This window comes from Lygodium microphyllum, chromosome 28 (assembly GCF_053477565.2).
Source record: "Lygodium microphyllum isolate KBCC chromosome 28, Lygodium_microphyllum_v1.1.10, whole genome shotgun sequence".
Lineage (NCBI taxonomy): Eukaryota > Viridiplantae > Streptophyta > Polypodiopsida > Schizaeales > Lygodiaceae > Lygodium > Lygodium microphyllum.
In genome coordinates this window covers 125,297,902-125,324,988 of record NC_141162.1, presented here as the reverse complement: position 1 = coordinate 125,324,988, position 27,087 = coordinate 125,297,902, and the positions used below count along the sequence as shown (strand labels likewise).

Sequence of the window (27,087 nt, the reverse complement as noted above, 5' to 3'; positions counted from 1 at the left end):
GACAATCTTCAAAATAGGCGAGAAGCTTAAAGCTCAACTCAAACCAAACTTCATAAATGACTTGCAGCAGAAATTTCAATGTAGGCAAGAGACACTAAGTTCAACCTCAAGCCTTATCTCCTGAATTCAAAGTGAGATCTTCAAGGAGACGAGGGATTCAAGCTCAACCTCTAGACTTTCTCCCTTGATTTGATGGCCTGAAGGCTCTCATTGTGATCACCCTTATATAATTTTCCCTCATAGATCTTCACCTTGTGCTTTTTCATTGTCAAAAAAAGCCTAAGGCTTTTTAGCTTTAAAAAACATTATGCTTTATGTTTTTTTTAAGGCGTCGTTTCTTTTCTTGATTTAAAGCTTTCGTAATAAGCTTTTTTACCACCCCTCCTCAACCATGTCATAGCAGCCGCCAAATCATCATATTGATTGATGTTGTCATCTTGCTCATCAGTGCTTCCAAAACGCTGTCATCCTGCGAACCATCAATGGCAGCCGTCCAATCATCATCACTGATCAAAATGTTGCCACTTGCCTCCGACCATTGAGAGGGCTTCTACTGACACTGCGGCTAGCATCCTGCCGAGGACTGCCAACAGGGCTCTGTCCATTACATGCAGGGCTCAGAGTTTGGCTTCTTACTTCTTTCTCAGGAGGAGACCGTGATCGACTTTGACTCCGACTCATGCTTTGAGGCCGACGATCCGCTACTATAGTGGCAGCTTCTCTTCTGGGTGATCGACTGTAGCTGCGGCCTCGGTTGGAGCTTCGGCTCCGAGTTCTTCTTCGTGCAGCTGATGGAGATCTTGAGCGTGACCTTGATCGACTTCTATGGTGCCTTGGGCTACTTCGGCAGTTTCTCTCTATATGGCCTCGTTCTCCATAGCAATAGCATTTGTTCTTCCAGTCAGCTCCAGCTTTACAATCTCGTGCCTAGTGTCCATCATTCCCACAGTTGTAGCATTGACCTATTCCTAGAGGTGGACCTCTGCCCAAATATTCTTGGGAACCACCTGCACCCCTTGGGCCCCGTCTAGCAAACTCCACCACAATTCGACTGCCATCAATTGTTTGCCCGTTCAAATAGTGGCGGGCATCATCTGCATCTCTAGCACCACTAAAGTTAACAAAGGCAAAATTGTGCTTCAAGTCCACATCTTGAACTCTGCATCAAGGTGGAGAAAAATACAAGTGCACCATGTCAAGTAGGTTACTAAATATTGCGCATCAGATGAAGGAAACACCATTTTCCATTGCATCAGATGAAATCAGTTACTTTGGCTAGTAGAGCTTCAGGGGACTTCGAGCACATTTGGTTCACTATCATAGGGATCCCCCACAAGACTATGTTCAAGGTGCCATGAACATCTGTGATAAGTGGCGAAAAGCCAACAACTTGAGGAGCAAGCTTCAAGTGCAATAGAGCTGCTGCTTCTACGGAGAGTTGCACAAAACATGTCTCCAATATCAATACAGCATGTCTCATAATAAAAGGATGAAGGTATTTGATGTTCCATTCCCTCCTTTTCAGGTATGAGAACACAACTGACGTTATCGTGCCGCTACGCGCACACCGTGTAAAAAAAATCTAGAGTGTAGGTTCCTTTTAGATTTAGAGAGCCAATGCCACTTTAGACATTAGTATTAGTGTCTATGGTTCAAAATATTAGATTTTTTTGGAAAGTTTTTAGTCAATTTTTGATATTCTAGATATTATCTCTTATAAAAATCCATAAAACTATAGATAACTTCTAGATTAGGAGGACATGTAAAAGAAAGCATGTAGCTTTTAGCCAATTTGAGAGGATTTTATGTAAAAAAAAGAGATTAGCGAAATCGTGCGACATGCAATCGCTGTTTTCAGGCAGTGAACAACACTCCGAAAGTGGGAGATGAAGAAGGAGTGATCTGGCAGGATTCTGGCTAGGTGTCCTGGTATTTAACCCCCTTTTCGGAGTCATTAGAAGCATGAGATTGGTGATCTGAGCAGCATAGAGGATGGTATTATTTTGTACACGTTTTTATCTATTAGAGTTATATTTTCTCATAATGCTAAAAGAAACTGACAGGCTTCATCTCTGTTAGTATTCTTCTATATTTTCTAATTCTTTTTTAGAGTATTCTTCTACATCTTCAATCTATTCCAACCCTTCTCTTCCGTTTACTTCTCTCCTTGAATCTACCTACACCTTGTTGTCGCTTATCTTCAAGAACTTGGCTTGAAACCTTCAACCCTTCTCTTGTCTCTACCATCTTCGAAGTCTAAGCTCTTGAACCCCCATACATTCTTCTCTTGCCAAACCCCTATGGTGACCTTCAACCCTACGTGCTGTGGCATTGGTGAACCCGACGTGAAGGTCGGTGTAAGAGAACTCCAAGATGGGGGATCCTTCAGGAGATACTCTACAACAATTGGTGCGCATACTATAGTAGACTCAACAACAACAAATCCAAATGTTACAAGAATAACAACAAAGGAAAGATGAAGAGAAGATTGATTCCATAGCTATCAAGGCCCTAGAGGAAGTTGGGTGTGAATTAAAACGATTTAATGGTCAAAATATCTCTGTTTTTATTCACTTATATGTTGAAAAAATGCTTTTCTTTGGTGTACCACAACATGCATGGAGCCGTTATTTTGCCAGACTAGCCAAGCATGGTCTTCAAGAAAGAATCCATGATCTTTTTCAACAAGATGCGGATTGGGCTGCATTCAAAAAAGCCCTACGCGAAGAATTCTTCATAGAAGACTCTAGCCTAGTGAGGAAGAAAAGTTTCACTGAATGGGTTGAAAAACCCAACAAAGGTCGAGCTGCAACAACTCTATACCATGAGTCTGAAAGTAAATTTGGACAACTTGATGCTGAAGACCAACAAATTATGGAAGGTCAGAAGATTGAAATATTCCTTAAGGCTGTAGATCCCATTCTGCAATAGAAGCTTGCTCATCACCTAGAAGATGCTACATTCGAATCAGGAGTCAAGACTGCATGGACAGATGTTACTAATGCAGTTAACATGATTGCTCGAAGAGAGCGGATGCGACTAAGATTGGGCTCTACTTCAACTTCAACAACTCCATTGATGGAGCTTGTTCCACCTTCAAAATCCCCTATTCCTTTGACTAATTAGCCAGCTCTTTCTTCTTCTGTTCCTTCTAAAAATGATGTAATGGATGAACTTATTAAAAGCATGAGTGACCTTCATCTGAATCTTACGGAAATTAGTTCCAAAGTAGAGAAGCTGGATGTCACAAAGTCAAAGAGCGAGGACGAGCATCAACTCAAAGACCCATGAGAGAAGGCTTTAAGAGGCGCTATATTTGGTGTGACAGCCAACAACATGACAAGAGGGAGTGTTCTGCCTTCCGTGAGGCTGAAGCACACAAGCTCGTCTTTTGGAAAGACGGAAAATTTCATGTAGATAAAACTGGTCTTCCATTGGAGCCAAATTTTGGCAATGGTGGAATGAAAAAAAGATTAGAAGATTTAGCTGTAAATAATGCCTATGCAGCAATTGATGCAGCTACCTACGGGCTGCAAATTGAGCCAATTAAATCAAGTTTGAATGCATGTAAAGCTAATGTGCAATCTAAAGTATGGATGCATGCACTAGATTAAATGGAACGTGGTAAAGCAGCCAAAGAATATTTGGCTAATGCGAGTCAGTATATTCGAGGAATAACTAGTTGGAAAGAACCGGTAGATTCTTTTTCTGCCTTTGCACATTTGGTTGACCTCAATCATAAAGAAGTCTTGATTGAAGAAAAGAGAAGAAGAGAAGATGAACCAGGGCCTTCCTCTTCTGGCCCTCCGAAACGGGTATCGAGAAGAACACGTGAACAACCAAAGCTTGTTGAAAATATAACCCCAGATCAAGAGATGGAAGATGCGCCACAAACAAAGAAGACCGAAGAAAAGAAGAAAGGCAAGCAGCCAGGCTACAAATTGTAGTCTGACATAAAATCTGCAACCGATCTCAAACGAGTCCTAGAAGAACGAATTCTAGGAAGCAAAATTGAATTCACATTAGGTGAAATTCTTGGAATTGCCAAACATGAATTCCATGATGTAATTATTAATGTAATCAAAAGGAAAAGACAATATGTTGGTGATGAAGAAACAATGCATGCTTTTTTCCAAGTTCTTCGAGTTTTTGTGCAGAATGAAGGGAAGATGACTTCACAAGAAATTCAACTTGAAGTAGTTAAAGAATTAACTGCAGCAATTGAAGTTAAAGATAAAAAAAACATGAATGCAAAAATTAAAGAAGTGAAAGCTGAAAATGTAATGGCCTACTGGTCCAAACCAGTTGGGCAACCCACCTCTCAAAAATAAGGCCGTCTATAGCACATGCATGAGGAAGAAGAGGCTCGGTTCATTCCAAGAAGTCACTACTCCCGTACGCATTGAGAAATAGCAACAACGGAGATAGTCGTCAAAATTAAAGAAAGAGAAACACCATGTATTGCACTCTTAAACCATGGCTTGGAGATAAACGTCATGGCAAGGAGTCTCTATGAAAGTGGTGGATAGCCCATAGATGTTGATCTAGGTTGGTGAATGAGAGCTGCAAACAAATCTTTTGGAAAGTTATATGCTGCATGTCCTAATGTGCAGGTAACTATTGGAGACATAAAAGACAATTTTCACTTTTTTGTTCAAGACTCTGGTAGTTACCCTATCATTCTTGGGAAACCTTACATTTCTGAAGCCCGCTTGGAAACAAAAGCTCTTGATGATGGTTCTTCCTATGCTCGAATCCGAAGCAAGGATAATGAACGAGCTATCCAATTTCTTATTGTCTGTGTTAACCATCATCAAAACAGAGATCGACTGCGTGATTATCCTGTGCCTCCTAATACCCGAGAATTCAAGGGTTTTCGGGCTGCACTACTATAAAGGGAGGCAATGGTAGTGCGTCATGTAAAAAGATTGAACCTCCTCATGCAACAGAAACTATGTCTCTAGCAAATTTATATGTATGTACAGCCAATAGTATGGGTTGCTATAAGTCTCTTCCGGCCATGACTAAGGCTGAAAGAAAATATTTATATCATGTAAAAAGGAAGCTTAAAACTTATGACATGATGGCTGAAAATAAAGATATTTTGGGCATTTTTTTAAATTGATTACTACTGACACATTGGCTGAAATATATACAGCTGCTCATGCAGAAAATCAGTCCATAGAAGTATGTACATTGGATTTTTATCAAACAATTCAAGAATTTGTTGAATAGGAAGACAATGGTTTACTCAACAAGGTTGAAGCACAAGTGGAGACAAAATACAAGACAGTGGATAAGAAAGTCTAACTTGTGGTAGTCCCACTGCCTCCTGAAAGTGAAGGGCTTCCTGATAGGACAGTAAATTAGCCAAGTCTTCATGATCCTTCCAACATTGGTCACAAGTTCACATCTGAAAGTATAAAAGAGCTCAAAATAGGTGAAAATTCTTTCCTTTCGCCAGCTGAAAAACACTCTTTTATGCAAATGCTAATGAAACATGGAAAAGCTTTTGCTTTTCAACCAAGTGAAATAGGATGTGTGGATCCAAATATTGTGGATCCTATGGTCATTTTTACGGTCTCACATGTGCCTTGGAGCCTCAAGCCCATTCCCGTTCCAAGGACGCATCTGCCCAAATTATTGGAACTTCTAAATGAGAATATCAGAATGAAGATTTTAGAACCTTCTTCAGCACCTTACTCAAACCGAGTTTACTGTGCCTAAGAAAAATGGATCTTTACGATTCATTCAAGATCTACAGCCTGTCAATCGTGTCACAATCCGAAATGTTGGTTCGGGTCTAATTGTTGATGAGTTTTTTGAAGCTTTTGCAGGTAGAGAAATTTATTCTATGGGAGACCTATATTCAAGATATGACAAATTTCAGCTTTCATTAGAAAGCCGAGACATTACCACAATGAAGACACCTCTTGGATTGGTCCGCATGTGCACTCTACCACAAGGTGCAACAAACTCCATAGCCCATATGATGAATGCCATGCACAAAGTCTTAAGGGAGTTTATTCCACAACTTACTCTTCCATTTATTGATGATGTACCTATTAAGGGATGTGAAGTCAATGAAAAGAATGAGGAGCTTGACAAAGATGGTTGCAGGACATTTGTAGTTAGCCATATTCAAGATTGTGACAGGATTTTGACAGAGCTAGAAGAGGTACATCTTACCCTTTCTGGAGCTAAGTCAATTTTTGGAGTAGAAGAAGTCCTAGTGGTCAGTTATCTATGTTGCCCCTATGGACACAAACCTTCTCCAATCAAGATAGATGCCATTAGAAGAATGCAAGAAAAATGCACAAATGTTTCAGAGGTGAGAAGATTTCCTAGCGCATGTGTATTCTATCTCATATGGATACCACATTTTTCTCATGTAGCCGAAAAACTTTATCAATTATTAAGAAAAGGCCAAATATTTTCTTGGAATAAAGAGCATACTCTCACTATGCGTAAATTAAAGAAGCTATTAATTTCAGCCCCCCCACTCTCAAAAGGGCTGACTATTCAAATGGTCAACCCATCATCCTTACTATGGATACAAGTCCCGTTGGGATAGGATGGGCTATTGGCCAAGAGGATCTTGAAGTTCTCAATGAACGTTAAAAAATGTATGCACAAGTAAAAAGGGAATTGTGGGGAGTTGTAACAGCATTAAAGTGTGATAGTGAATACTTTATAGGTGCTTCCGTAGTGGTAGAAACTGATTGTCTTCCACTCTTGGGTATGATTGCCAACTGCTCTATAACTGACATTGTTATGCTAAGATGGATTGCATATATTAAGTCACTCAACCCCGAATTAAAGCATATTGCAGGAAAGACAAATTTAGTTGCTGACATGCTATTACATGCCAGATATGACAATGAAGAAGAGCTGATGGAAGAAGATGAATCTGAAGAATTTATACTTGCTGAATTTCATTCCATGGCTACTGAAAATACATTTTCAGTTACTGCATATACTAGTCCAAAGTTGAAAACAACAAGATGGTCAACTAAAAGCCAACATGCTCATTGCATTGCTCAAATTCTAGTTCATTTCCTTGAAGAATATTATGAAGAAGATTGGGTAAAGATCGGCCAATATTTGAGCACAATGAAGAGGAAGGAGACTTGGACTGATGAGGAGTTCAAATATATCAAGAGGAAAGCTTATGGCTTTTTTCTTAAAGGACATCTATGGAAGCACGCAAAGAAGAAGAAAGGAGCACCTGTCCGAGTTTTAGGTAACAAAAGATTGCAACAACAGGTAATGAAGGAATTTCATGAAAGCCTGTGGGCTGGCCATAGAGGCATATGGGGAACCTTTAGTAAAGTCAAAGAAAAATATTGGTGGCAAAACATGTATCGGGACATAGCACATTTTGTTGAAACCTGTTATGTGTGTCAAATGTATTCTATGGTCAAGCATCGAGATGGGTTACAACCAACTTATCCTTTGTCTATACATTATAGATGGGTTATTGATCTTGTAACCATGCCTACAGGAATATGGAATATGCGGTATTTAGTGCTTGCAAGAGAGGATCTAACCAATCAAGTTGAAGGCAAAGCCTTAACAACCAAATCCACGCAAGTTGTTTGTCATTTTTTGCTTGAAGAAGTGTTTTGTAGATATGGTTGTGTGGGTAAAGTAACTACAGATAGAGGAGAGTTGGATGCTTATGAGGCACACAACTTCTTTGCTCAATTGGGTATTAAGTTGGCTTTAACTTCATCCTACAACCCTGAAGGCAATGGAAAGAGTGAGAGAGGTCATCAGCCTATTCTCAAAGCTCTAGCAAAGTCTTGTAGAGGAAAGATCAAAGAATGACCTAAAATGCTACTTTTTGCATTATGGGCTGACCAGACTACTCACAGTTCACTGGCTATATGACAGCTGAACTTATGCATGAACAATAACCAATTATGCCAATTGAAGAATCTATTCTCACATGGAGTCTTCTACCTTGGGAGGAAGGCATCAATAGAGAAGAGTTGCTGACTTTGCACATATGGCAGCTAGAAAGAAGGCATGAAGATGTTCAAGCAGCTATTGAGAAGCTAAAGACAACAATACTAAAAAACAAAATAAGATTTGATAAGTGACATCGACTTCGGCCAAGAGCAATTCAAGAAAATGACTGGGTGCTTGTCTATGACAGCAGCTTAGACAATCAATACAGTGCTTCTAGGAAGATGATAAAGCGTTTGTTTAGCCCATATGTGGTAAAGGTCGTTCATGACAATGTCACATATTCATTGGCTGAACTGGATGGAACAAGCATGAAGATACCCATAGCTGGAAAAAGAAACAAGCTCTTCAAACGAAGAGAAAGTTCAACATATGAGCTAGAAGACTTGAATATAATTCAAGAGCATGAAGACATAGAGGAAGAAGAAGAGGCAGAAGATGAAAATATTGACATGGCAGAAGATACTTCTTCTGACACTGCAAATCTGTAAGACTTTGGCATATGCCAGAGGATGTACAGGTTAGGAGGGGGTGAATGTCATGACGCTACGCGCACACCGTGTAAAAAAAATCTAGAGTGTGGCTTCCTTTTAGATTTAGAGAGCCAATGCCACTTTAGACATTAGTATTAGTGTCCATGGTTCAAAATATTAGATTTTTTTGGACAAGTTTTTAGTCAATTTTTTATATTCTAGATATTATCTCTTGTAAAAATCTATAAAACTATAGATAACTTCTAGATTAGGAGGACATGTAAAAGAAAGCATGTAGCTTTCAGCCAATTTGAGAGGATTTTATGTATATAAAAAAATTAGCGAAATCGCGCGACGCGCGATCGCTGTTTTCAGGCAGTGAATAGCACTCCGAAAGTGGGAGATGAAGGAGTGATCTGGCAGGATTCTGGTCAGGTGTCCTAATATTTAACCCCCCTTTTGGAGCCATTGGAAGCATCAGATTGGCAATATGAGCAGCATAGAGGAAGGTATTATTTTGTACATGTTTTTATCTATTAGCGTTATATTTTCTCATAATGCTGAAAGAAACTGACAGGCTTCATCTCTATTAGTATTCTTCTATATTTTCTAATTCTTTTTTAGAGTATTATTCTACATCTTCAATCTCTTCAAACCCCTTCTCTTCCATATACTCCTCTCCTTGAATCTACCTACACCCTGTTGTCTCTTATCTTCAATAACTTAGCTTGAAACCTTTAACCTTCTCTTATCTCTACCATCTCCGAAGTCTAAGCTCTTGAACCCCCATACATTCTTCTCTTGCCAAACCCCTGTGGTGACGTTCAACCCTACGCGTTGCAACAACATATTTCCATACAAAACACTTTGGATCATCACACTATATCATGGTACTAGCATCCATTGACCTACCACCTGGACATTGAGTTTTACTTTCTTTTGGAGCTGATTTTGTTTCAGTTGATGGGCCTATAGTAATGGACTCAAACAATCTTTCACCAACCGTTGTTGCCAAGATCTAGTGTAGACATGTTCTCGCTTATCTGAGGCATGCTCCATGAGTTTGCTTGGTCGCTTTAGCACTAAATTCTATTGTGTCCAGTCTTCATGTAGCTCATGGGCTTGTCTTTATGGTAGCAAGCATCAACTTCATGTCATGTTCTTTTACAATGGGTAGAATTAGCTTTGTTACCATTTTCCTTAGATGGTGGTTTCCTAGAGTACAAAATCACATCTAGTGTAGTCTTCTCATAGGGCAAAATCCATGTTCCTGAATGTCTTTGAGCCTTCAAAATGGATACCTTCATATGAATCTGTTTTACCATACATTGTGCCTTAACAATAATATGCTTTGGAAGAGAATTTTGTGCCCAATCATTCATGCGGTTTGTAAATTAAAAACCCTGCAATGCAATCATTCAAATGATTCTTCCACACAAAAATTTATAAATGCAAAGCACTGAGGAAATTGTGCCTAGCCTAACTACTTGTGCTTGTGTGTAATGCAAAATGCAAATAAAAAGACACTTACACAACAAAAAATAAATTCCAAATGATGTTAACTAATGTATTCAAAATCTTGGCGAAAAAACTCTACCCTCATGTTCACGGTGGTAGACGTGCATCATCAGGACAACGAGAATTGGGGCAATGGAGAGTGAAAAAATGATGGATCTTAGGATCAAGAGGATGGGATTATTGTTGCAATCACAAAAATGCCACTTTTTAAATGGAGGAAGGGGTGCTGAAAAGAACATGTTTCCCCCATATTGTGTGAAATTTTGGGTTTTCTTCTCTTTATCAACCTTAAAACTAACCCCCCCAAACTTATCTACTTCAAGTCTTGTCTTTTCACACTTTCTTGAAGTGGTTTTGGCCTAGTTGAAGGAGCAAATGGTCTTGGAATCACGATTTGACTAGACGGGTAGATTTTTGGTATCAATATCTATTAACTTGGCCTTTACCACATGTTTTTTGACTTCCAGATCCAGTAGCTACTTCTAATATTAAACCTTACAACCATTAAATGGGGGGTCAAACGAACTTCGATTGACAAGCGGATACTTGCATTGGATTCCTAGAGTCAAAATGCATCTAGAAAAACTCCAACTCCTTGATTTGTAATTGTTTTGTTTTACATCAAAAATGCCTTTTTTATGGCTCGTCTTTGGGATACTTTTGTATTTGAATCTTGTCTTTAAACTGTGCTATCAAGATAACACACAAGTCCATAAGAAGTGTGTTTTTCTTGTAGGAGGGAAGTAGTTGACATTTCATTAACTGTTTGGTGGGAATCTCATGTGATAATCTTTCCAGAATGGTGTTGCTTTTACTAAAGAGATGCTCATGCTCTTCGCATATAGGAGACCATTGGTATGCTAATGAGAATATCTATGTGTTTACCCTCACTAAGTCCATCATGGCAAAGAGTTTGGCAAAGGTACCAAAAGTGTTGTCAAGAGGGTAAAGCACCCGACGAGAGGCTTCTATAGGTGGACCAATAAGTCCTCAACTATTTGATATATGGATTGGCATTGTTGTGAGAATTATTGGGTTTTATGAGTATCGGCTAGAGGTGGGTGTCAATATGGGCTAATTTGGCATGGGGCTAGGGAGGGAATGCATAACAAGATATCATCTTCTAAGGAGAGGGTATCCGATTGTAGGATTTCTTTTTGAATTGTTTGTGTCAATTCAGGTGGTGAGGTTTTGGGTTTTTGGGAAGGTGGTGGAGGATAAAGAACCAATTGGGAAAACAAGCTAGAATTAGGGTTAAGGTGAAAGTGACATATACTAGCAAAAGGATTAGAAGAGGCATTGGGTGCTTGACTGTGAGGGTTAAGCAACTTGGGTAACCACATCTTGTAGGATCCTTGATAATAGCCTTGAGCTTCTAGAAGCTTCTTGGGGACCTAGGGCTATGTAAAGTGCAGGTTATATCAGACTTGTCAACAGTAGTAGTGGGGCCGATGCTTAGGGCGCTGGAGTGTTGGAAAAGCAAGTTGGAAGTCTCTTGGTTGACTTTGCCATTGTTTTGTGGTGCTAATAGGAGTTTGCTTCCTAGAATGATCCTCCAGAAGTTTTGTCAACAAGGTACTGGACTTTGCGGGTTGGCTAGGTGGAGAATGGTAATTATCCAAATTGGATTAAGGTTGTCTACCTTGGTATGCAAAAGTAGTAATCACATGAGTATCACTCAACTAAATATGAATGTGTTTGTGAAGGCAGTTGACATGACAATTGGTCAAATACTTAAAAGTGCATCCTAAGAGAATCTCAGTACCTACTCCTTCAATGTTGGGGAGAAGGTAGAAGAGAAGTGAAATGGTTTCTATTTCAATTGTGATTGCAAGCTTGCATCAAACCAACAAAGAGTATGGTTGTCCTCTCCATAGGGGTTAAGCCTTACATTGGTAGGCTGTACTACTCGTTGCGCTAGGTTCTCAGCTAGGTTCTTCCAAGAGTAGTATGGCAAGGTGTTATCATTGAATCTCTCATCAATGAGAGCATTGACTATCATTGATTAGGCAACAGTGAGTCGAATACAAAGATATGCTGCTAGAATGGGAAGTTCATCATCTAACTTAATACTACTAATAGTCACATCTCTTATATTCACATTTCTCTGTTAAGTGAAGTCATGTGCTAACTTTGCTCATACTGTTCATAGAAGGTTTGTTCTATGTATAGCATAGGACTCTCCATAGTTACCATCGATGGTTCATGCAAAGGGTGTCTAGGTAAGTAATACTTCTAAATCTGCTGCCATTGAAGTGCCCAATGGGGTAGCAGTTTGGAGTTTCTAACTCTACATTCCTAATTCAATTGATCATGCAAACACGAAAAAGGTCAGAGGCCTTGTAATTTGTATTTTTACTTGTGTCTTTTGATTGAATAAACTAGAATAAGGTTCCCTTATTGACAGAGCATTGATTGACATGCTTATCAAACTAAGCTTTTTGTCTAGCCTTCCATGCAAGTAGGACATTAGTAGCTAGAAGTCGTGTTTCAATTAATCGTTCCAAATCAAGCAAGCAATTTTTCTATGCTTTATTACCCTCCCAATATTCTTGAATAACAATGCATAGACTAGGGATCAAGAACTCTATAAACATAAGGGAATTAGTGCCATACGCCAAACAAAATGGGGTTTTGACCAATGGTCATCTTATAAGCTATGCAAAATGCCTAGAGAGCTACCATGAGGTTATCTTCCCACTCAAAGAATAAATCCAAAATTATTTTGGTCAAGACACTTATATGGACTTTGTTTTGGTGGCTTCAGCCTAGTCATTGGCTTGAGTATAATATGGACTAGATTTTCGATGGATGACAAGGAACCTGAATAGAAGGTGGACTACCTCATTCAGGAAATGCATCCCTTTCATTGACTATTTCTATGGGACATCCAAATCATAAGATGACTTGTTCCCAAAGAAACCTAGCAGTGGTTCTTGCATCATTTTTATAAGTTGTGCATGCTTCTACCCATTTAGTCATGTAGTGGATTGCTAGATGATATATTGAGCCTATGAGTACTAAGAAGTAGGGTTGATTGGTCCCAGGAAATCTATGGCTAACTTTTTAGAAGATTAATGGGCAATAATTGGTGTGAGATCCATTTTTTCCTTTTGAGTGGGCAATTTGTTCATTGACACTCTTGTCGCAATGTTTAATAAAGCAACTAGCATCCTTGAATAGTGTAGGCCACTAGAGTTAAGTTTGAATTACCTTCCTGTCCATGGTGGTTACATCAAAGTGTCCTCCGATGATACCACCATATGCGTTGCAATGCGGATTCTATCTCATGCGCTCACACACACACATCTTCTGAGAAGGCCATCCTATCCTAAGTAATACAATTGGCAGATGATCAATTGATGTGGTTGGGTTTTGATTAAAAGACATGTGAGGCATACCTTTTCAATGGGGCATTCTAGAAGGCCATGTTCAAGAATGTGTACAATGTCATTAGCCCAATGGGGCATGAGGTCAGCCTTGAAGAGCTTCCTAAGTAATATGAAATTGTAACGTCTCCTCTTAGTATCATCTAGGACACGTCTTAGCAGTCCATCGGAAAGGATGTCTAGAAAGCTCAGCCCGGCACTCCCATGGAATGATACGGGACTTGCGATCTAGGTCTTCCCGCGTCTGCCACGTAGCGGAAGTATCCTGGCCGTTCCTACTTAGGATCGACCAGAATTGGGGTTTTCTTGATTGGTCATTACCTAACAGCATCTAGGGTCGGACCCAAGCGAACTACTTTACGCAGAAACGCCAGGTCCGAAGCGGATTCACGCTGCACTTGGTTCAAGGAGAATGGAAAACGAGAGGGATGCAAAGCTCAACCTCTCTGCCATACGGCATAGTCCCATTCCGTTCCCCTAAAACAACGTGAATCGATTAAGACATAACTCTAGGTCATCGCTTTCGTTATTCGTTTTCTTTGACTATCATCCCACTGTTTTTTGAGAAAAGTTCCCGGCTAACCGGGACCACCCAACCGCAGGACGGACCTATGGCCCATCCTTCGCACTTTCCTCGGTTTGTTTTAGTTACGTAATTATCTAACATGTTAATTTGACATGTAACAACTAGCTTCTTTAATTAATCTGTTAAACACTGGTTCCTTCACGTAATCTTATCACGTGACATAGAAAAACAATATCAAACAAGTTCTTTATTAACATATCATCATTTTTACCTTTGAAATACAAGGAGTTCCGCCCGTAGGCTTGTCCATAATCTGCCCGAAGGCTATCCAGTAATCCACAGTGATCACTATTCCAAGCTTCTGCCCGTAGACTAGTATGTGGGCCTCGAGATCCAATCCCGAGTCATGTTAGCCTCTTGCGCAGGACCCGGAAAGCGAGGGATTTACGGCCAGAGCCCCCCCTGGCACCCAAGCGTCCTCTTGCTCCAAGTAGAGCTCAACAGAGAGACCTCTCACGGTGGGTTCGGTCCACGTTCCCGACGCGGTTAACAACCCCCTTGGTTAGAGTCAGGCAGGCAGTTGGGGGTAACTGAAACTGCCTCTCCCTTCAGGTCTTCAACCTGAAGTATAGGTATTCATTTAATTTGTAATTCATAATTCAAACAGTGCTCAAAAATCTCTAGCAAGCACAAACATTTCCATTAAATCGACAGCGTTGTTTGGCAAACTGCTAAGGAATTATTCTTTCTTTTTGAGTGTATCAGCACTCGTTTCCAAGGTGTCTTGTAACTTGGCGAGATCCTTTATATTCCGGGTTAGGGCGTACCTTATTAACCCAACTTGGTCAACCCTAAAGTTCATTAGATACTTTAGTTTCCGGTTTATAACTTTCCTTATTTAGAAGGATCTCCAAGAATACATCCATTTGCAAGATAACTTGAGTAAGGATCTGCCATCCTTGTTGAGGTTAGTTACCCTTTCATCTTGTGAATAAGTCACAAGACTGCATGCCTTTGTACTTGCTGTGCAAGTCCTGCGTTGAAATAATCTGTTTTAGTTTCTTTAAGCTGACGTATGTCGAACCTAGGGTTTCTTTTTAAGAACCTCAGGGACAAACCCTAGTCCTTTATTGTTACGAATTTATTGACCCTACAATAAGGAAAGTAGTCAAGTGCTTAAGGTATAAATGTTTCTTTGGTCTTTAAATCATTTCCGAGGCGTATTTTTCTCGTTAGCATGGTATTTCTAAGTTTAGATTGGTTTAGTTATCTTTTGGAAGGTAATATTGATCACCTCGTCACGATTTGTTATCCTTGTGATAATTGATTTTTTAGTCAATGAATTCAATTTAACCTTCCTTTTTCCTTGCAAATAAACTCATGCCAAATAATAATCTTTTCCTTGCTAAGAAATGCAATTAGCAATGATAACTTCCTAGTAATTTGGGTAATAAGAAAAAAAAACCTTTCATGAATTTCATGATGAATCATTGCTAAAGGAAAAGGGTTAATGGTGCAAGATAAATTTTTATACCTTCAGGATTTAACTGAAATATACTACTATAATAAGTAGATGATCTTGCTCGTAATTCTTTATAATGCATGATGCTATTCGAATGAAACTATGTTCTATACATTACCATTTGTTCAATTAGACTAAAATCCTTCATTGTAAATAACTCAGAAAAATATATCCTATCCCTAACAATTTCTCTTTGCCTGATTGATTTAAAACTGATTTAAAACTGAGAAGAAAAGAAAAGAAAAAACCTGGTTTTGCGGTGAGATATCCACATGGATACCAGGAGATGATCCTCCTGCAGCTACTCCTTGGACTTTCTTAGGCGGCATCGCAGTTCGATCGTGAAGCAGCTTTTACTCTTTCTTCTGGATTTCCACCGTCTTTCTTTCGGGGCAAGGAGCCGTTTAAATGGTTGATCACGAGAAGGAATAATAAGACCTTTAGGTTCCTAGCTTCTTCGGAGAGAGGAAAGCTTTATAAAACCTAAGAAGGACCTATAGGGTATATACTTGGCAAAAAGGTTATGGGTGAGTGTGGCTTTGCAACCACATGAACCTTTGGAGAACTTTGGGCTTGGGCCAAAAGGTATAGAAAGGGAATTATTCTCTTTTCTTGCACTTCCTCTACCTTTTTCCTTCCTCTTCCCTACTCTTCCTCCTTCACCCCTCTTCTTCTTTCCTTTTTACTCTTCTACCTCCTTCTATTCCTTCTCTCTTACCTCCTTTATCTTCTCCCACCCTATTCCTTCTTTCACTCTATTCTTCCTCCTTCACTCCTCTCTTTCTCTTCTTTATCTTCTTTTATCTTCTCCCACCCTATTCCTTCTTACTCTTCACGGAACAACATCCGGGGTCCATGATGATGGTTTGAATTTGGGGTCCAGGGGGGGAGGGAAAGAAAGAAATAATGGGGACACGTGGGATTAAAAAAAACTTAGGGGGGTTGTGTAAAAAAGAGTTTTGGGGGGGGGGGGGGGGAGGGGTGGTGAAAAGGTTAAAAGGGATATAAGGGGGGGTGAAAGGGGGCTTAATTAGCCCTCCCTTAGGAAGCTTCCTAGAGAAGCTTCACTGACGTGGGGGGGGGGGGAGTAGCCAGCCGTCCGTCGGCTACAAGGGCGGCACCGGTGGCAGTGGCTCGACACATCTTCTACGGCCTTTGGCAGTGACACGAGGCCTCCTCCTCTCTAGCGGCAGAGTTCAGTCTCCCACTCTCGTCCTCTCGTGGCGGCGTCACGGCTACAACACTCTGTTTCCCTTTTCTCCCTCAAGCCCTGGCCTCCACTGATTTAAATAGGGGGGAGGGAGAGGTTCCTCCCTCCCTTACCTGGCAGCACGCATGGCTAAGGCTCCACATGAGCCCCAGCGTGCTGCTTGAACGTGGCTTTCCTCCCTCCCCTCCAGCGCGACGTCGGCTGGGGGGAGAAGGAGGGAATTTTTTTAAAAAATTACTTTTATTTATTATTAAAGAAAATATTTTTATCCATCGGGACGTGTTACATTGCTTCTCTTCCGTCGAGACTTGTTACAGAAATTGTTGAGTATTAAAGAGTTAATCATCAACTCTCGTGGCCTTCTCGCCACCACTGGTTACTCTTGAAAGGTAATCATCCATGAAATATTGTTTTCTTTTTTTACGACAATAGAAGAATAAAATTCTCATAACAAAAGAAGCCATCTAGGAATGTGTCTCGTAGCACAAGGCTTGTTTATGAGATATAACAAAGCTTGATAGTTCACAAAAAGGTGAAGGGTATAGTTGATAAATAATGGTGAAACTTCTTAACAGTGTACACCATAGCTAAGCCTTCTTGTTCGGTGTGGTCAAATAATTCATTTCAACTTGAGTGAGCTATCCCTTAATGAAGCTTATGAGAAAGTCCATGTTATATTCGATAGGCTTGCATGATAATTCCCTAATTGCAATTATGGAGGCATCTATATACACATTTGATGTAATCGACCAATTTGGAACTTGTATGATAGGTGTTGTCATGAGATTCTTTTTAAATGCTTTATAGGAGGCATGACACTCCTTGGCTCATTCCTAGGTAACTAGTAGCTCATACAAAGGGCAAGAAATACTTGCATAATTAAGCACAAAACAACAATACCTAGTGTGTCTAAGGAACCACTAGACTTCCTTAGTGCTAAATGGGGGTGGTAAGTTAATCATGACCCTAACCTTAGCAATGTCTATTGCAATGCCATTTTTGGATACGACATGGCCTAGGCTGATGCCATGCTTTACCCAAAATTGACACTTGAAAGGGTTTAGCAATAGGCTATATTGTTGACACCTTTCAAAGACAAGTCGGAGTTTCTCAAGGTGGTCCTTGCAACTAGAGTGGACAATCATTATTAATTAACATAGCTTGTCTATGCATAAGTTATCTTGCATTAGAAATATTAATGTTGTTCTAATGTAGGCTTTGATGATCCAATGAAGAGATTAAATGCTGAAATCCTTCATCGAGATTTGAAGGAAAAGCATAAGTTAAAGGATGTACTTCATGCATTACTTCGGATGCTTCACACCCTCGCATGAATGGAAAATAGGTGCATTTGCAAACGGGTGGAGTTGTATGGGTGGGTAGCCAAAAGAGCGTTGTTATGCGAGCAGAGATTGACACAAGCCTCTTTCATAGCCCAATAATGAGATGTTAAGGAGTGTCGGTTAGGGTAATTGGCTTTGTTCAGAAACAATACAAACATGAAAAATTCCAAAAATTTTCAAACACCACACAAGCCACACGCAAAACCCAATGACACACAATGTCCCTTGTAGCTTGAAAATATCAAAAATACCAATTTGGTAGAGCATCACACACCTTGCACAAAGTTCAAAAACTCAAATGTCGAAAACAAAACCAATTGTACTAAATTCTCATACCTTGAAAAAACTTGATTCGACTCTCAACACTTCAGCTTCTGAATTCTCAATCTCTTCGATTGGCATGATAAGAGTCCACACTCTGACATGCAACCCTCCACTCTCCTCACTCAAGTTACAAAGTTTTTTGCAAGGAAAAAGGCCATGCTGTTAGCACCTCTCACACCTTCCTTTATATAGTTTTTTTCCAATACACACGTTTGGTCTTTTTTAGAAAGCTTATGCTTTCAAAACGTTTGCCTTTTCATTAAAGCTTAAAACTTAATTTGTTTTGGCCAGAAGCCAAAAAGACTTAAGGGCTTCAAACCGAATTTAATAACCTAAAAGACTATAAATTCTTTAGCGTTTTAAAAATGCCAACTTATGTTTCGAAATAAGCCATCATGTCTACATTATTAAAATGCCAAATTTGGTCGCCATCAATGTCACCAACTTGCTTCTTCCTTAGAGCATAACAAGACTTATCATTCTCCTTCTATCATCAACGCACAAGGAACTTTCAATCGATCCCCATATAGGAAAAAAAGAGAATTCCCCATGGAATTCCCTAGTTGAAAATACATATAAGTGTGGAAAGTAAAAACTAGGGAAAATGGGACATTTCCTAGTGAGAATAAGTAGGGAATCACATAAGACCTTTCCTATGTAGGAAATATTTCCTACATAGGAAAATACAAAATTTTCTATGTAGGGAATAATTCCTATATAGGAAATATTTCATATACAGGAAAATTTTTCTAGAGGTGATTCCCTAGGTACTCACTAGGAAATCTCTCATTTTTCCTATTTTTTACATTCCCTACTTATATGTACTTTCAACTAGGGAATTCCGTGGAAATTCTCTTTTTTCCTTATCACTTTATCTACTTTGCCCTTCCTCTTAGACATGCTAATATCAAACAAGAAATTGCACAATAAATTTTTAACTAGAAAATTATATAGAGAATGTCATCATTTCTAAGTAAGGATCAGTAACATACATCTAATGATCAAAATAGATTAAACAAATTAAGACATCAACATCTACTTCTAGCAACCAAAAGAAAAATGAAAATAATTTTAAAGAAGCATAAAACTAAAAACTAATTAAGCAACATGTGTGTCTTGATTGTTTTATCCCTTAAATCTCCAATATGTTGCAAAGTAATAAATGTTTGTCTACCCTCTTCTCTAAATTTCAACATGGATGGCCGATAGATATCATCATATGATGGTATGCATATCACTCCTATTGATACTCAAGTGATCAAATATCATTAGTTAGTATAACCATTTCAAAAAATGACTCATTATCAACATAAGAAAGCTGGTAATACCTGATTCTTGGCTTGAAGAAATGTTAAGGCAAGCAATCTCAATGTCTTCCTTTCTTGCATTGTCTCTTGTGTCATCTTTAGTAACTTGTTTACCTATATGTACATAGAGTTAACCAAAGCTCACGATAATACAAGGTTATGAAAAATTTCAATAACACAAAAGAAAGTAATTAGATATTTTGTATCAATTTGGGTCACCAAATTTGTACAAGTTTTTGATCCTTAAAGTTGGTACCTGCATCTTGACTTGAAGAAACATTATTGCAAGTAACCTCCTGATCTCCCTTTCTTACATTACCTCTTTTCCCACCTTTTGTTGTTCTTTAATCTATATTTATATATATACACACAATTACTCAAAGTTTAAAAATATGAATAACTATGAACATTTTAAATTAGACAAAGAGACTAATTAAAGCTAGTTAATCTCAAAATGAATCACCTAATAAAGCAAGATGTAAAATATGTACAAATTTTAATTTTCAAAGTTTAGTAGAAATAAAGACATATACCTGTATCGTGATTTGAAGAGACATTAGGGCCAATGACCTCCTTAGCTTTCATTGTTCCATTATCTCTTGTACCATCATTTGTGATTTTGTTACCTTTATGTACACATAATAAACCAAAGTTTAGAAACATAAGAGACATTTGTAAAACATCAAAACACGCATTTGTAAAACATCAAAACATCAAAACGCGCATACCTTTTTTGCCCTGTTCTTTACACCATCTGATAGTAAATTGAGCAGGTGAAAACAAGGAATTCATTGTTCATACTTTTATGGGCTCACCAACTTCTCCTTCTGGTTTGAAGCATCTTACAGACTTCCTGTTGAACAGTGCGCGAGGGAGACGAGGAACGGAGGAAGAGAGAAGAGAAGAGAGACACGAGACACCAAAAGTGGAACCCCACAAGTGCATCAAGTGAGAGCACACATTAGCTGCAACATCAGCTCCTTAGCTAGAATAGATAAAACATCAAGTAGAATAAACATAAGCTTGAACAGACGAATCAACTGAAAATAGACAAACAACAACTGGAAACAATGAAACTTCAGCTAGAACAACTCAACAGCTGGAATAATAATGAAACATCAACTGGAACATTTCAACAGAGCTGGAATAAGAATGAAATGAAATATCATCCCATCAGCTCGAAACATTTCTTATAAACAAAGCGTGGAATAATTTCAACGCATTAGCTGTAATATAGATGAAATGATATGAAACGTAGCATGAAGAGCCAAAAATCAGCTGGAAGAAAGAAACATTTAGAATAATCAAATGATGAACAAAATACCGACAATCATCAGCAAGAGCTCATCAATTTTCTTACTGGTGCTCAAAGCCCAAGCAAACATCTCAGCAATCTGCTTCTAGGACTCTAGGAACATCTTTGTACGCCTGGCCTCCAGATCATCACAAAATCGCTTAGAGTCTCTCTGCATCTGCAGTTTCATCTCTTCTAATCTGAGAAAGCGCTCCCCCAAAGTGCGGATCACGGAGACCAATCTGAGAAAGCGCTCCCCCAAAGTGCTGTCAACTGGGGGCTGTTGATGCTGCAACCTAGACTTTGAAGAAGTCCTATGGTTGAGAAATCTGTCCATCTTGAAAGCCTTCGCGGCCTCATAGTCTATACTGCGGCTGCGCTTCTTGTGGAGAGATGTGTAAGAAGTATCATGGTCATCCAGAGACCGGTTGTGATACCAGCATTATCACTTATGGGACCATATGCATCTATGGCTAGACAGGTGGCAATGGTACAAAGCATTCCAAGAGCTGCAACTGTGATCCCGTACATGGCTGCTAGGGTATGGCTGACATAGATGGCAACAGCAATAGCAAATATTGGAACAATTACAGACTTGTAGCCAAGTGCCAACCAAAGATGACATTGGTAGCAGCTCCTGTCCTGCAAGAATCAGCAACATCGTGGACTAGTCTGTATGTATTGCTGGTGAAATACTCTATAACATAGCCAATTACCAACCCTGCCCAAAGCCCTACTCCAACGCAAAAAAATAGTTTCCAGTTTTGAACCATCTTTGCACCACCGTTAGGATCATATATGTAAAACGTGGATGGTAGTGCCAGCCAACAAACAAAAGCTGCAACGAATGTCATTAAGATGGTGGATATCAACAATTGTCTCTTCAATGTAGATTCAATATCCCTAAGATTTGAGATCTCGAACACATCAGTTGCGAACAAGGTTGTGATGAGGCACACCACAATGCCCATAGAGCTAATGAGTAGAGGGAAGCACATAGCAGTGAAGTCATGATTTGTGCCAAATGATGACATGGAAGCCACAAGAAGAGCTGCACAAGAAGCTTCAGCAAAGGAGCCAAAAAAATCTGAACCCATTCCAACAATATCTCCCACATTATCACCCACATTATCAGCAATGATCGCTGGATTTCGCGGATCGTCCTCTGGGATATTCCTTTCTACTTTTCCAACAAGATTTGCTCCAACATCCACAGTTTTGGTATAGATTCCACCTCCAACCCTTTCAAATAGAGCCACGGATGAGCATCTAAGCCCATAGCCAGTGATGGCCTCAAAAAGGCCCTCCCAAACATCCTTGTAATAAAGCTGGAACAGTTTTATAGTGATGTATAAAACTATGAGGCCATTAGCAGCAAGTAAGAAACTTTGCCCCAAACCTGATTGGAAGGCGATTTTGAATACTTTGCCTATCCCTTTTCTGGCTTCCAAAGTTGTGCGAGCATTCGCATATGTTGCGATCATCATGCCCAAAAATCCCGACACCATGGACGTCAAAGCTCCCAATATAAATGCAACTGTAGTGAAAATTGCTGTAAAGAGAGCTGGGGCACATTCCTGCTTTGGATCGTATCTGCAAGGCTGGGGCTTAGTACTGAACCCCTTCACAGATCCCAGGAACAAGAAAATAACAGCAGCAAATATGCCCATGAAATAATCCAAATACTTGTACTCTGTCAGCAAAAACGATGTGGCTCCTATGGATATGGCTTGCTGAATTTCAGCGCATTTTCTAATAGCTGCTGCATCTGATTCCTCATCCAATCTATCCTCCTCGTCACAGTCTGATGATCCATTGACGATGTTGTGACTGTGGGTGTCGTTGTTGTCGAGGAAGGTGTAGCCATTGCTGGCAGGCCTGGACTTGTGCTCGAAGGCCAAGAGATCGGTTGCGATAGCAATCTGGTGGTGGTTTGTCAGAATCATCTGCATCTTCGTTAGTTAACAAGTTAGTTATACCATCTGTACCAGCAATTATACCCCACAAGTTAGTTAACAAAATACTGCTAAGACACAGAGTAAAACTGATTCAGGAGCTACACTACATTCTTGCAAAGTTAAGATGTTGAATTGGAAAGGTAAGCAAATGCATCATTAATCTCTACCCATTCCAAGTACATATTCATGTCTCCCTGCATGTCAAATGCCACTGTCACTGTCACTGTCTCACTGTCTCACTGTCACTGTCACTGTCACTGTCACTGTCTCCCTGCATCAATACCAGGCTGCCACTGTCTCCCTGCATGTCAAATGCCTGCCGGTTCTCGCCCACAATCAGGAAATCCGTGAAAAAGCAATTGCCCTTCTCGTCATTGTACTCAAAGGCATATGCCATGATGCTTCCTTCTGTTAGCCCTGAGCTTCTGCCAACTTTTATTACCCTCCTCCCCACGATGCTGTTGATGTTTGCTTGCAAGTCAATAGTTATAACATCTCCCATCTCACCTACCCCTTTGATAGTAGTTGTGACTTTGGAGACATCAAAATTGTCCCCGAATGGAATAAAATCACCATCAGCTCGCACAAATGTCTCTGCGGCATGAGCAAACATCATCAAGTATCAATATTGTCATATCAAGAAACGGAAACCAGAATTCTTCTTTCAACTCACAGAGAAGTTTATAAAATGGACAATACAGAATGCCTTAACGGCAGACAGCTCAAAAACAAGTAGCAAAGAGGGAAACCTGGATTCACACTTGTAAAAATGCCATACCACCGCTCATCTGTAATAAAAGACGTTGCCCTTTCCACTACACCCAAATAAACACCAGGTCCAACATTTGGAGGCAGTGGATGGAACATCTTCTGGTTGGGGTAGTCCAAATCAACCACAACATGTCGATTTGTCAGAAACCCAACCTGACGAGTCCCTGTCCTACTTTGTACTATGGCTCCAAGTGTACCAAATGTCTCCTGACCTGCAACCTGTGAAATTCACTAGAGAGAGAAATGTATCAGAATTGTCAAACTAGTAATGATGCAACAATTATTTACATATATTGCAACTAAAAATCTGCCAATCTTCACCTCTATAGTGTAAAAAAACACCATTAGTTGTTTAATTGATATATGATGAAGCATGTACACACTCTCAGCATTTCTCAAAGTTTATGGAAAGGAGGGGAAAAATGTGCGGAAAACATCTAATGACACCAAAAACACAGAAACACATGAGATGGTCATTTCTATTTTCTATACACAAATATGGACATCATCATGCTGCAATTGAGTATATCGGCAAACAAAATGATGATAGATTCGAGAGTGATGCCCCTCGAATATCAATGTAGAAATATCAATCTACCACTAAACTATACACTATCATAATGCATAAAATGCCCTCATTTGATATGCTAGTTTATACAACTCAATTAAATAAACAATACTAAACAGTTTGTTAGATCAATATAAGACATCAATCTTGATTACATAAAAGGGCCTACAGTTGATCCGAAAATTGAACTAAGACCACAAGCATGACATCAAAAGAGTAGACACATCCAGATTATGACCATGCTCTAAGGCTATGCAGCTGATCCTTGAGATAAAATTTAGAAACTTGGTTGTAAGATGCACACCTCCAAAACAAACGTAAAATTATAGAATGACTAAATTTCAAGACAAGCAGTTTGTATTCAAACTTTGAAGTTATTCACTGGCTTTTTACCTGAGATCCTGGACCGATGGATGGGTCATTTCCCCTTAAACCTTCAGCCAGCTCTGTGTATACCTCTTGCTTAGGGGTTGCGGCTAGAATACCAAAATAAGAGAACTCTACCACATCAACATCACACCATATGCCTCCAGCTGGTCAACCGTGAGAGTTAAAGAGGACAAACTCTTGCTACAAAAGACATGTAGATGAGAGTTAAAGAGGACAAACTCATAGCAAATTTGATGCTGTCAACCGTGAAAGTATTTGATGTGGTGAGCCTTGATTTGGTCCTTCACTCATACTAAGAGAGATCAAAATTTTCCTACAAGCTTAAATAGAATTGGCTAAGCAGCTGCATACTGACTTAAGGTTTAAAACTCTTCTTTGGCCGAGATGCATGCTGTAGACAGATCTTCTACCTTTTACCAGCAGAAAAATACAAAACACTGATCAATTAGAAAGGACATATAGGAAGACAGAAGGAAATCCCTTGCTACCTTACAGCATGTCCTGCTTCCTGAGAAGCTAGCCGAACAGCGATGTCAGGGGCATACACAACAGTCCGACTTGTAGCATGAGCCTGAGGAAGGTCATGATTATTCTCCATAGTCAGTGAGAAAGCTACTTCCCTTGAGATGTCTGGAGCCAGATCAACTACTCAGAAACTGCTGATGTCAGAATATATTTCAAGCTTGCAGGGAATGGGGTTGTCATTCAAGCTCTTTTGGGTGTGATTGTGATCTTTTGAATAAGGTTCCATGGGCTATATTGAGCATGAGTGTATGTTCTTAAACAATGAATAAGAAGAGAAGTAAATGCTAGAAGATCACTTTGGGTTGTCTTGGCCTTTTGTTACAACCCTATGTGTCTGCTAAGAAGGCCACTGTCTTCCCTCCATTGTTGCAGGAAATTTGAAAAATTTACAAGCAGATGGGGCAAGCTTATCAGTCTCTTAACTGATGGCAATGCAAGCTTAACTAATGATTCCCTGGCAGTGTTGGCCATATTAGCACCATGTGCAGAGGGCCTGATGGCTATAAGGAAGACTAGGTCCATACCTTTGCTGGTAAAACTGTTAACATTTGGGTCCACCAAAGGGAAGGAGAACTCTATGGCAGTCCTCTTGGCTTTGTGAAAGAATGGAGGAGGAGAAGTTAAAAGATCTGTCTTGATCCTTCCTACTGCTCTCTCCTCTTTGCAAAGGCTAGCATTGGATGGTTCTCCTAGAGCCCAAAGAAAAGAATCCCTGCCCTTCTCAATTGCTCATATGCTACCGCAAGCTTCGAAATAGTGGGAAAAGGCCCTACCAACATGTAGCCAACAAACCATACTCTATATAACATAAAAGCTTTCTCAAACCACTTCATGAACTATATGAAGTTCACCACCTAGTATTGAGAGATGAAAGATATGCTCTAAATTTTCAAATTCAATTCAATGCATGATTGGATCAAACATACTAAGTAAAAAATTTTAGTAGACTAACCCCTAAGCGGGAAAGTACCTGGCAATCCCAACCTGGTTACAAGTTGTCTTCATTTGCAAAAAATTGCAAGCTGAATGTCTTCTCTCTTCCTTCAAGTAGTTGTTGTGGTTTGCCTTCATAAATGGAGCCAATGATCTCTTTCTTTACCTCTTTCAAGTAGACTAGCAAAACCACCACTTTCGATGCCTGTAGACATTTGACTACAAAACTTGTCCTTGTAAGAATCAACTCAATTTTGCATCTTTTCACTAAAAAAAACATGTTGAAGAAAAGGACAAGAACAATTCTTAAAACTCTCACATTTGTGGTTACTTCCATTGTGTTATGGTTCTTTGGCATTTCATATTTGATCATCTTAAGGTAGCATTCCACAAACATCTTGCAAGATGGAAACCAAAAAAAGATTGGTAATTAGTACATGTGCTTAAACATTACTAATGGCGCCTTTGATGAAAGCCATGCCATGGTTCTTGATGTTGCTTGATGTAGCCCTTCATATTACTAGCCAGTTTCCAATTTTCTTGACTCCTTAGCATCACCTTCTTTCCGTGCCCTCTGTTCTTAGTTTTCTACTCAATGTGAGTGCCGGGCATCGCCTGTTTGGGCTCCTTGATATGTAGGTTTTTTCATACCTGTATTTGCTATGCTACTCCTCACAGCTTTCATATCTTCTTTAGCAAAGCTCTCTTAGCCTGCTCTATTTTCATTCTCAGTCTGTCATCTCCTAGTTGTGAGCTCATGTCAGAGTCTGGCAGGAGACAGAGGAGCTCTATCAGCTTGGTATTTGCTGTTTTTTGTCTGCATTCCTTTTCCGGGAGTCACACAACCCAAACTGGGCCTTTTGGTGTGCAGTCGGCCCAGATTTTGGGCAGGTCGGCCAGATCTGGGCAGGTCGGCCAGATCTGGCCAGGTCGGCTAGATCTGGCAAGTCGGCCAGTTTTCTAGCCTGGGGCTATATATAGCAGCCCCCCAGTCATTCTCAGCATTCGCTTCTGCAGGCTACATTCCTTTTCCGGGAGTCACACATCCCAAACTGGGCCTTTTGG

The 27,087-nt window shown here is 39.8% G+C and overlaps 1 protein-coding gene and 2 pseudogenes across 1 annotated transcript; all 3 read right to left on the bottom strand.

Moving 5' to 3' along the window:
• Positions 1–510: 510 nt before the first annotated feature.
• On the bottom strand, positions 511–24,707 carry LOC148011966 (uncharacterized; annotated as a pseudogene).
• Positions 21,241–22,829, bottom strand: LOC148011967 (pyrophosphate-energized vacuolar membrane proton pump 1 pseudogene; annotated as a pseudogene).
• On the bottom strand, positions 23,056–25,162 carry LOC148011965 (protein NARROW LEAF 1-like). Its single transcript, XM_087670437.1, has 5 exons — positions 25,053–25,162; positions 24,695–24,744; positions 24,568–24,650; positions 23,585–23,825; positions 23,056–23,429 (listed from the first exon to the last, which is right to left on the bottom strand). Exons 1-5 carry the CDS (start codon positions 25,160–25,162, stop codon positions 23,056–23,058), a joined length of 858 nt encoding a protein of 285 aa, XP_087526563.1.
• Between the last annotated feature and the right edge of the window lie 1,925 nt (positions 25,163–27,087).

Bases quoted from the DNA above. Each gene is read 5' to 3' on its own strand.
- LOC148011965 (XM_087670437.1), bottom strand. From the start codon at position 25,162: ATGGAGAATAATCATGACCTTCCTCAGGCTCATGCTACAAGTCGGACT. The intron at 24,651-24,694 runs GTGTGATGTTGA...TTGGTATTCTAG, and splicing joins TGACCAGCTGGAGGCATATG to CCGCAACCCCTAAGCAAGAG. The intron at 23,430-23,584 runs GTTTCCCTCTTT...CTCATGCCGCAG, and splicing joins TTTTACAAGTGTGAATCCAG to AGACATTTGTGCGAGCTGAT.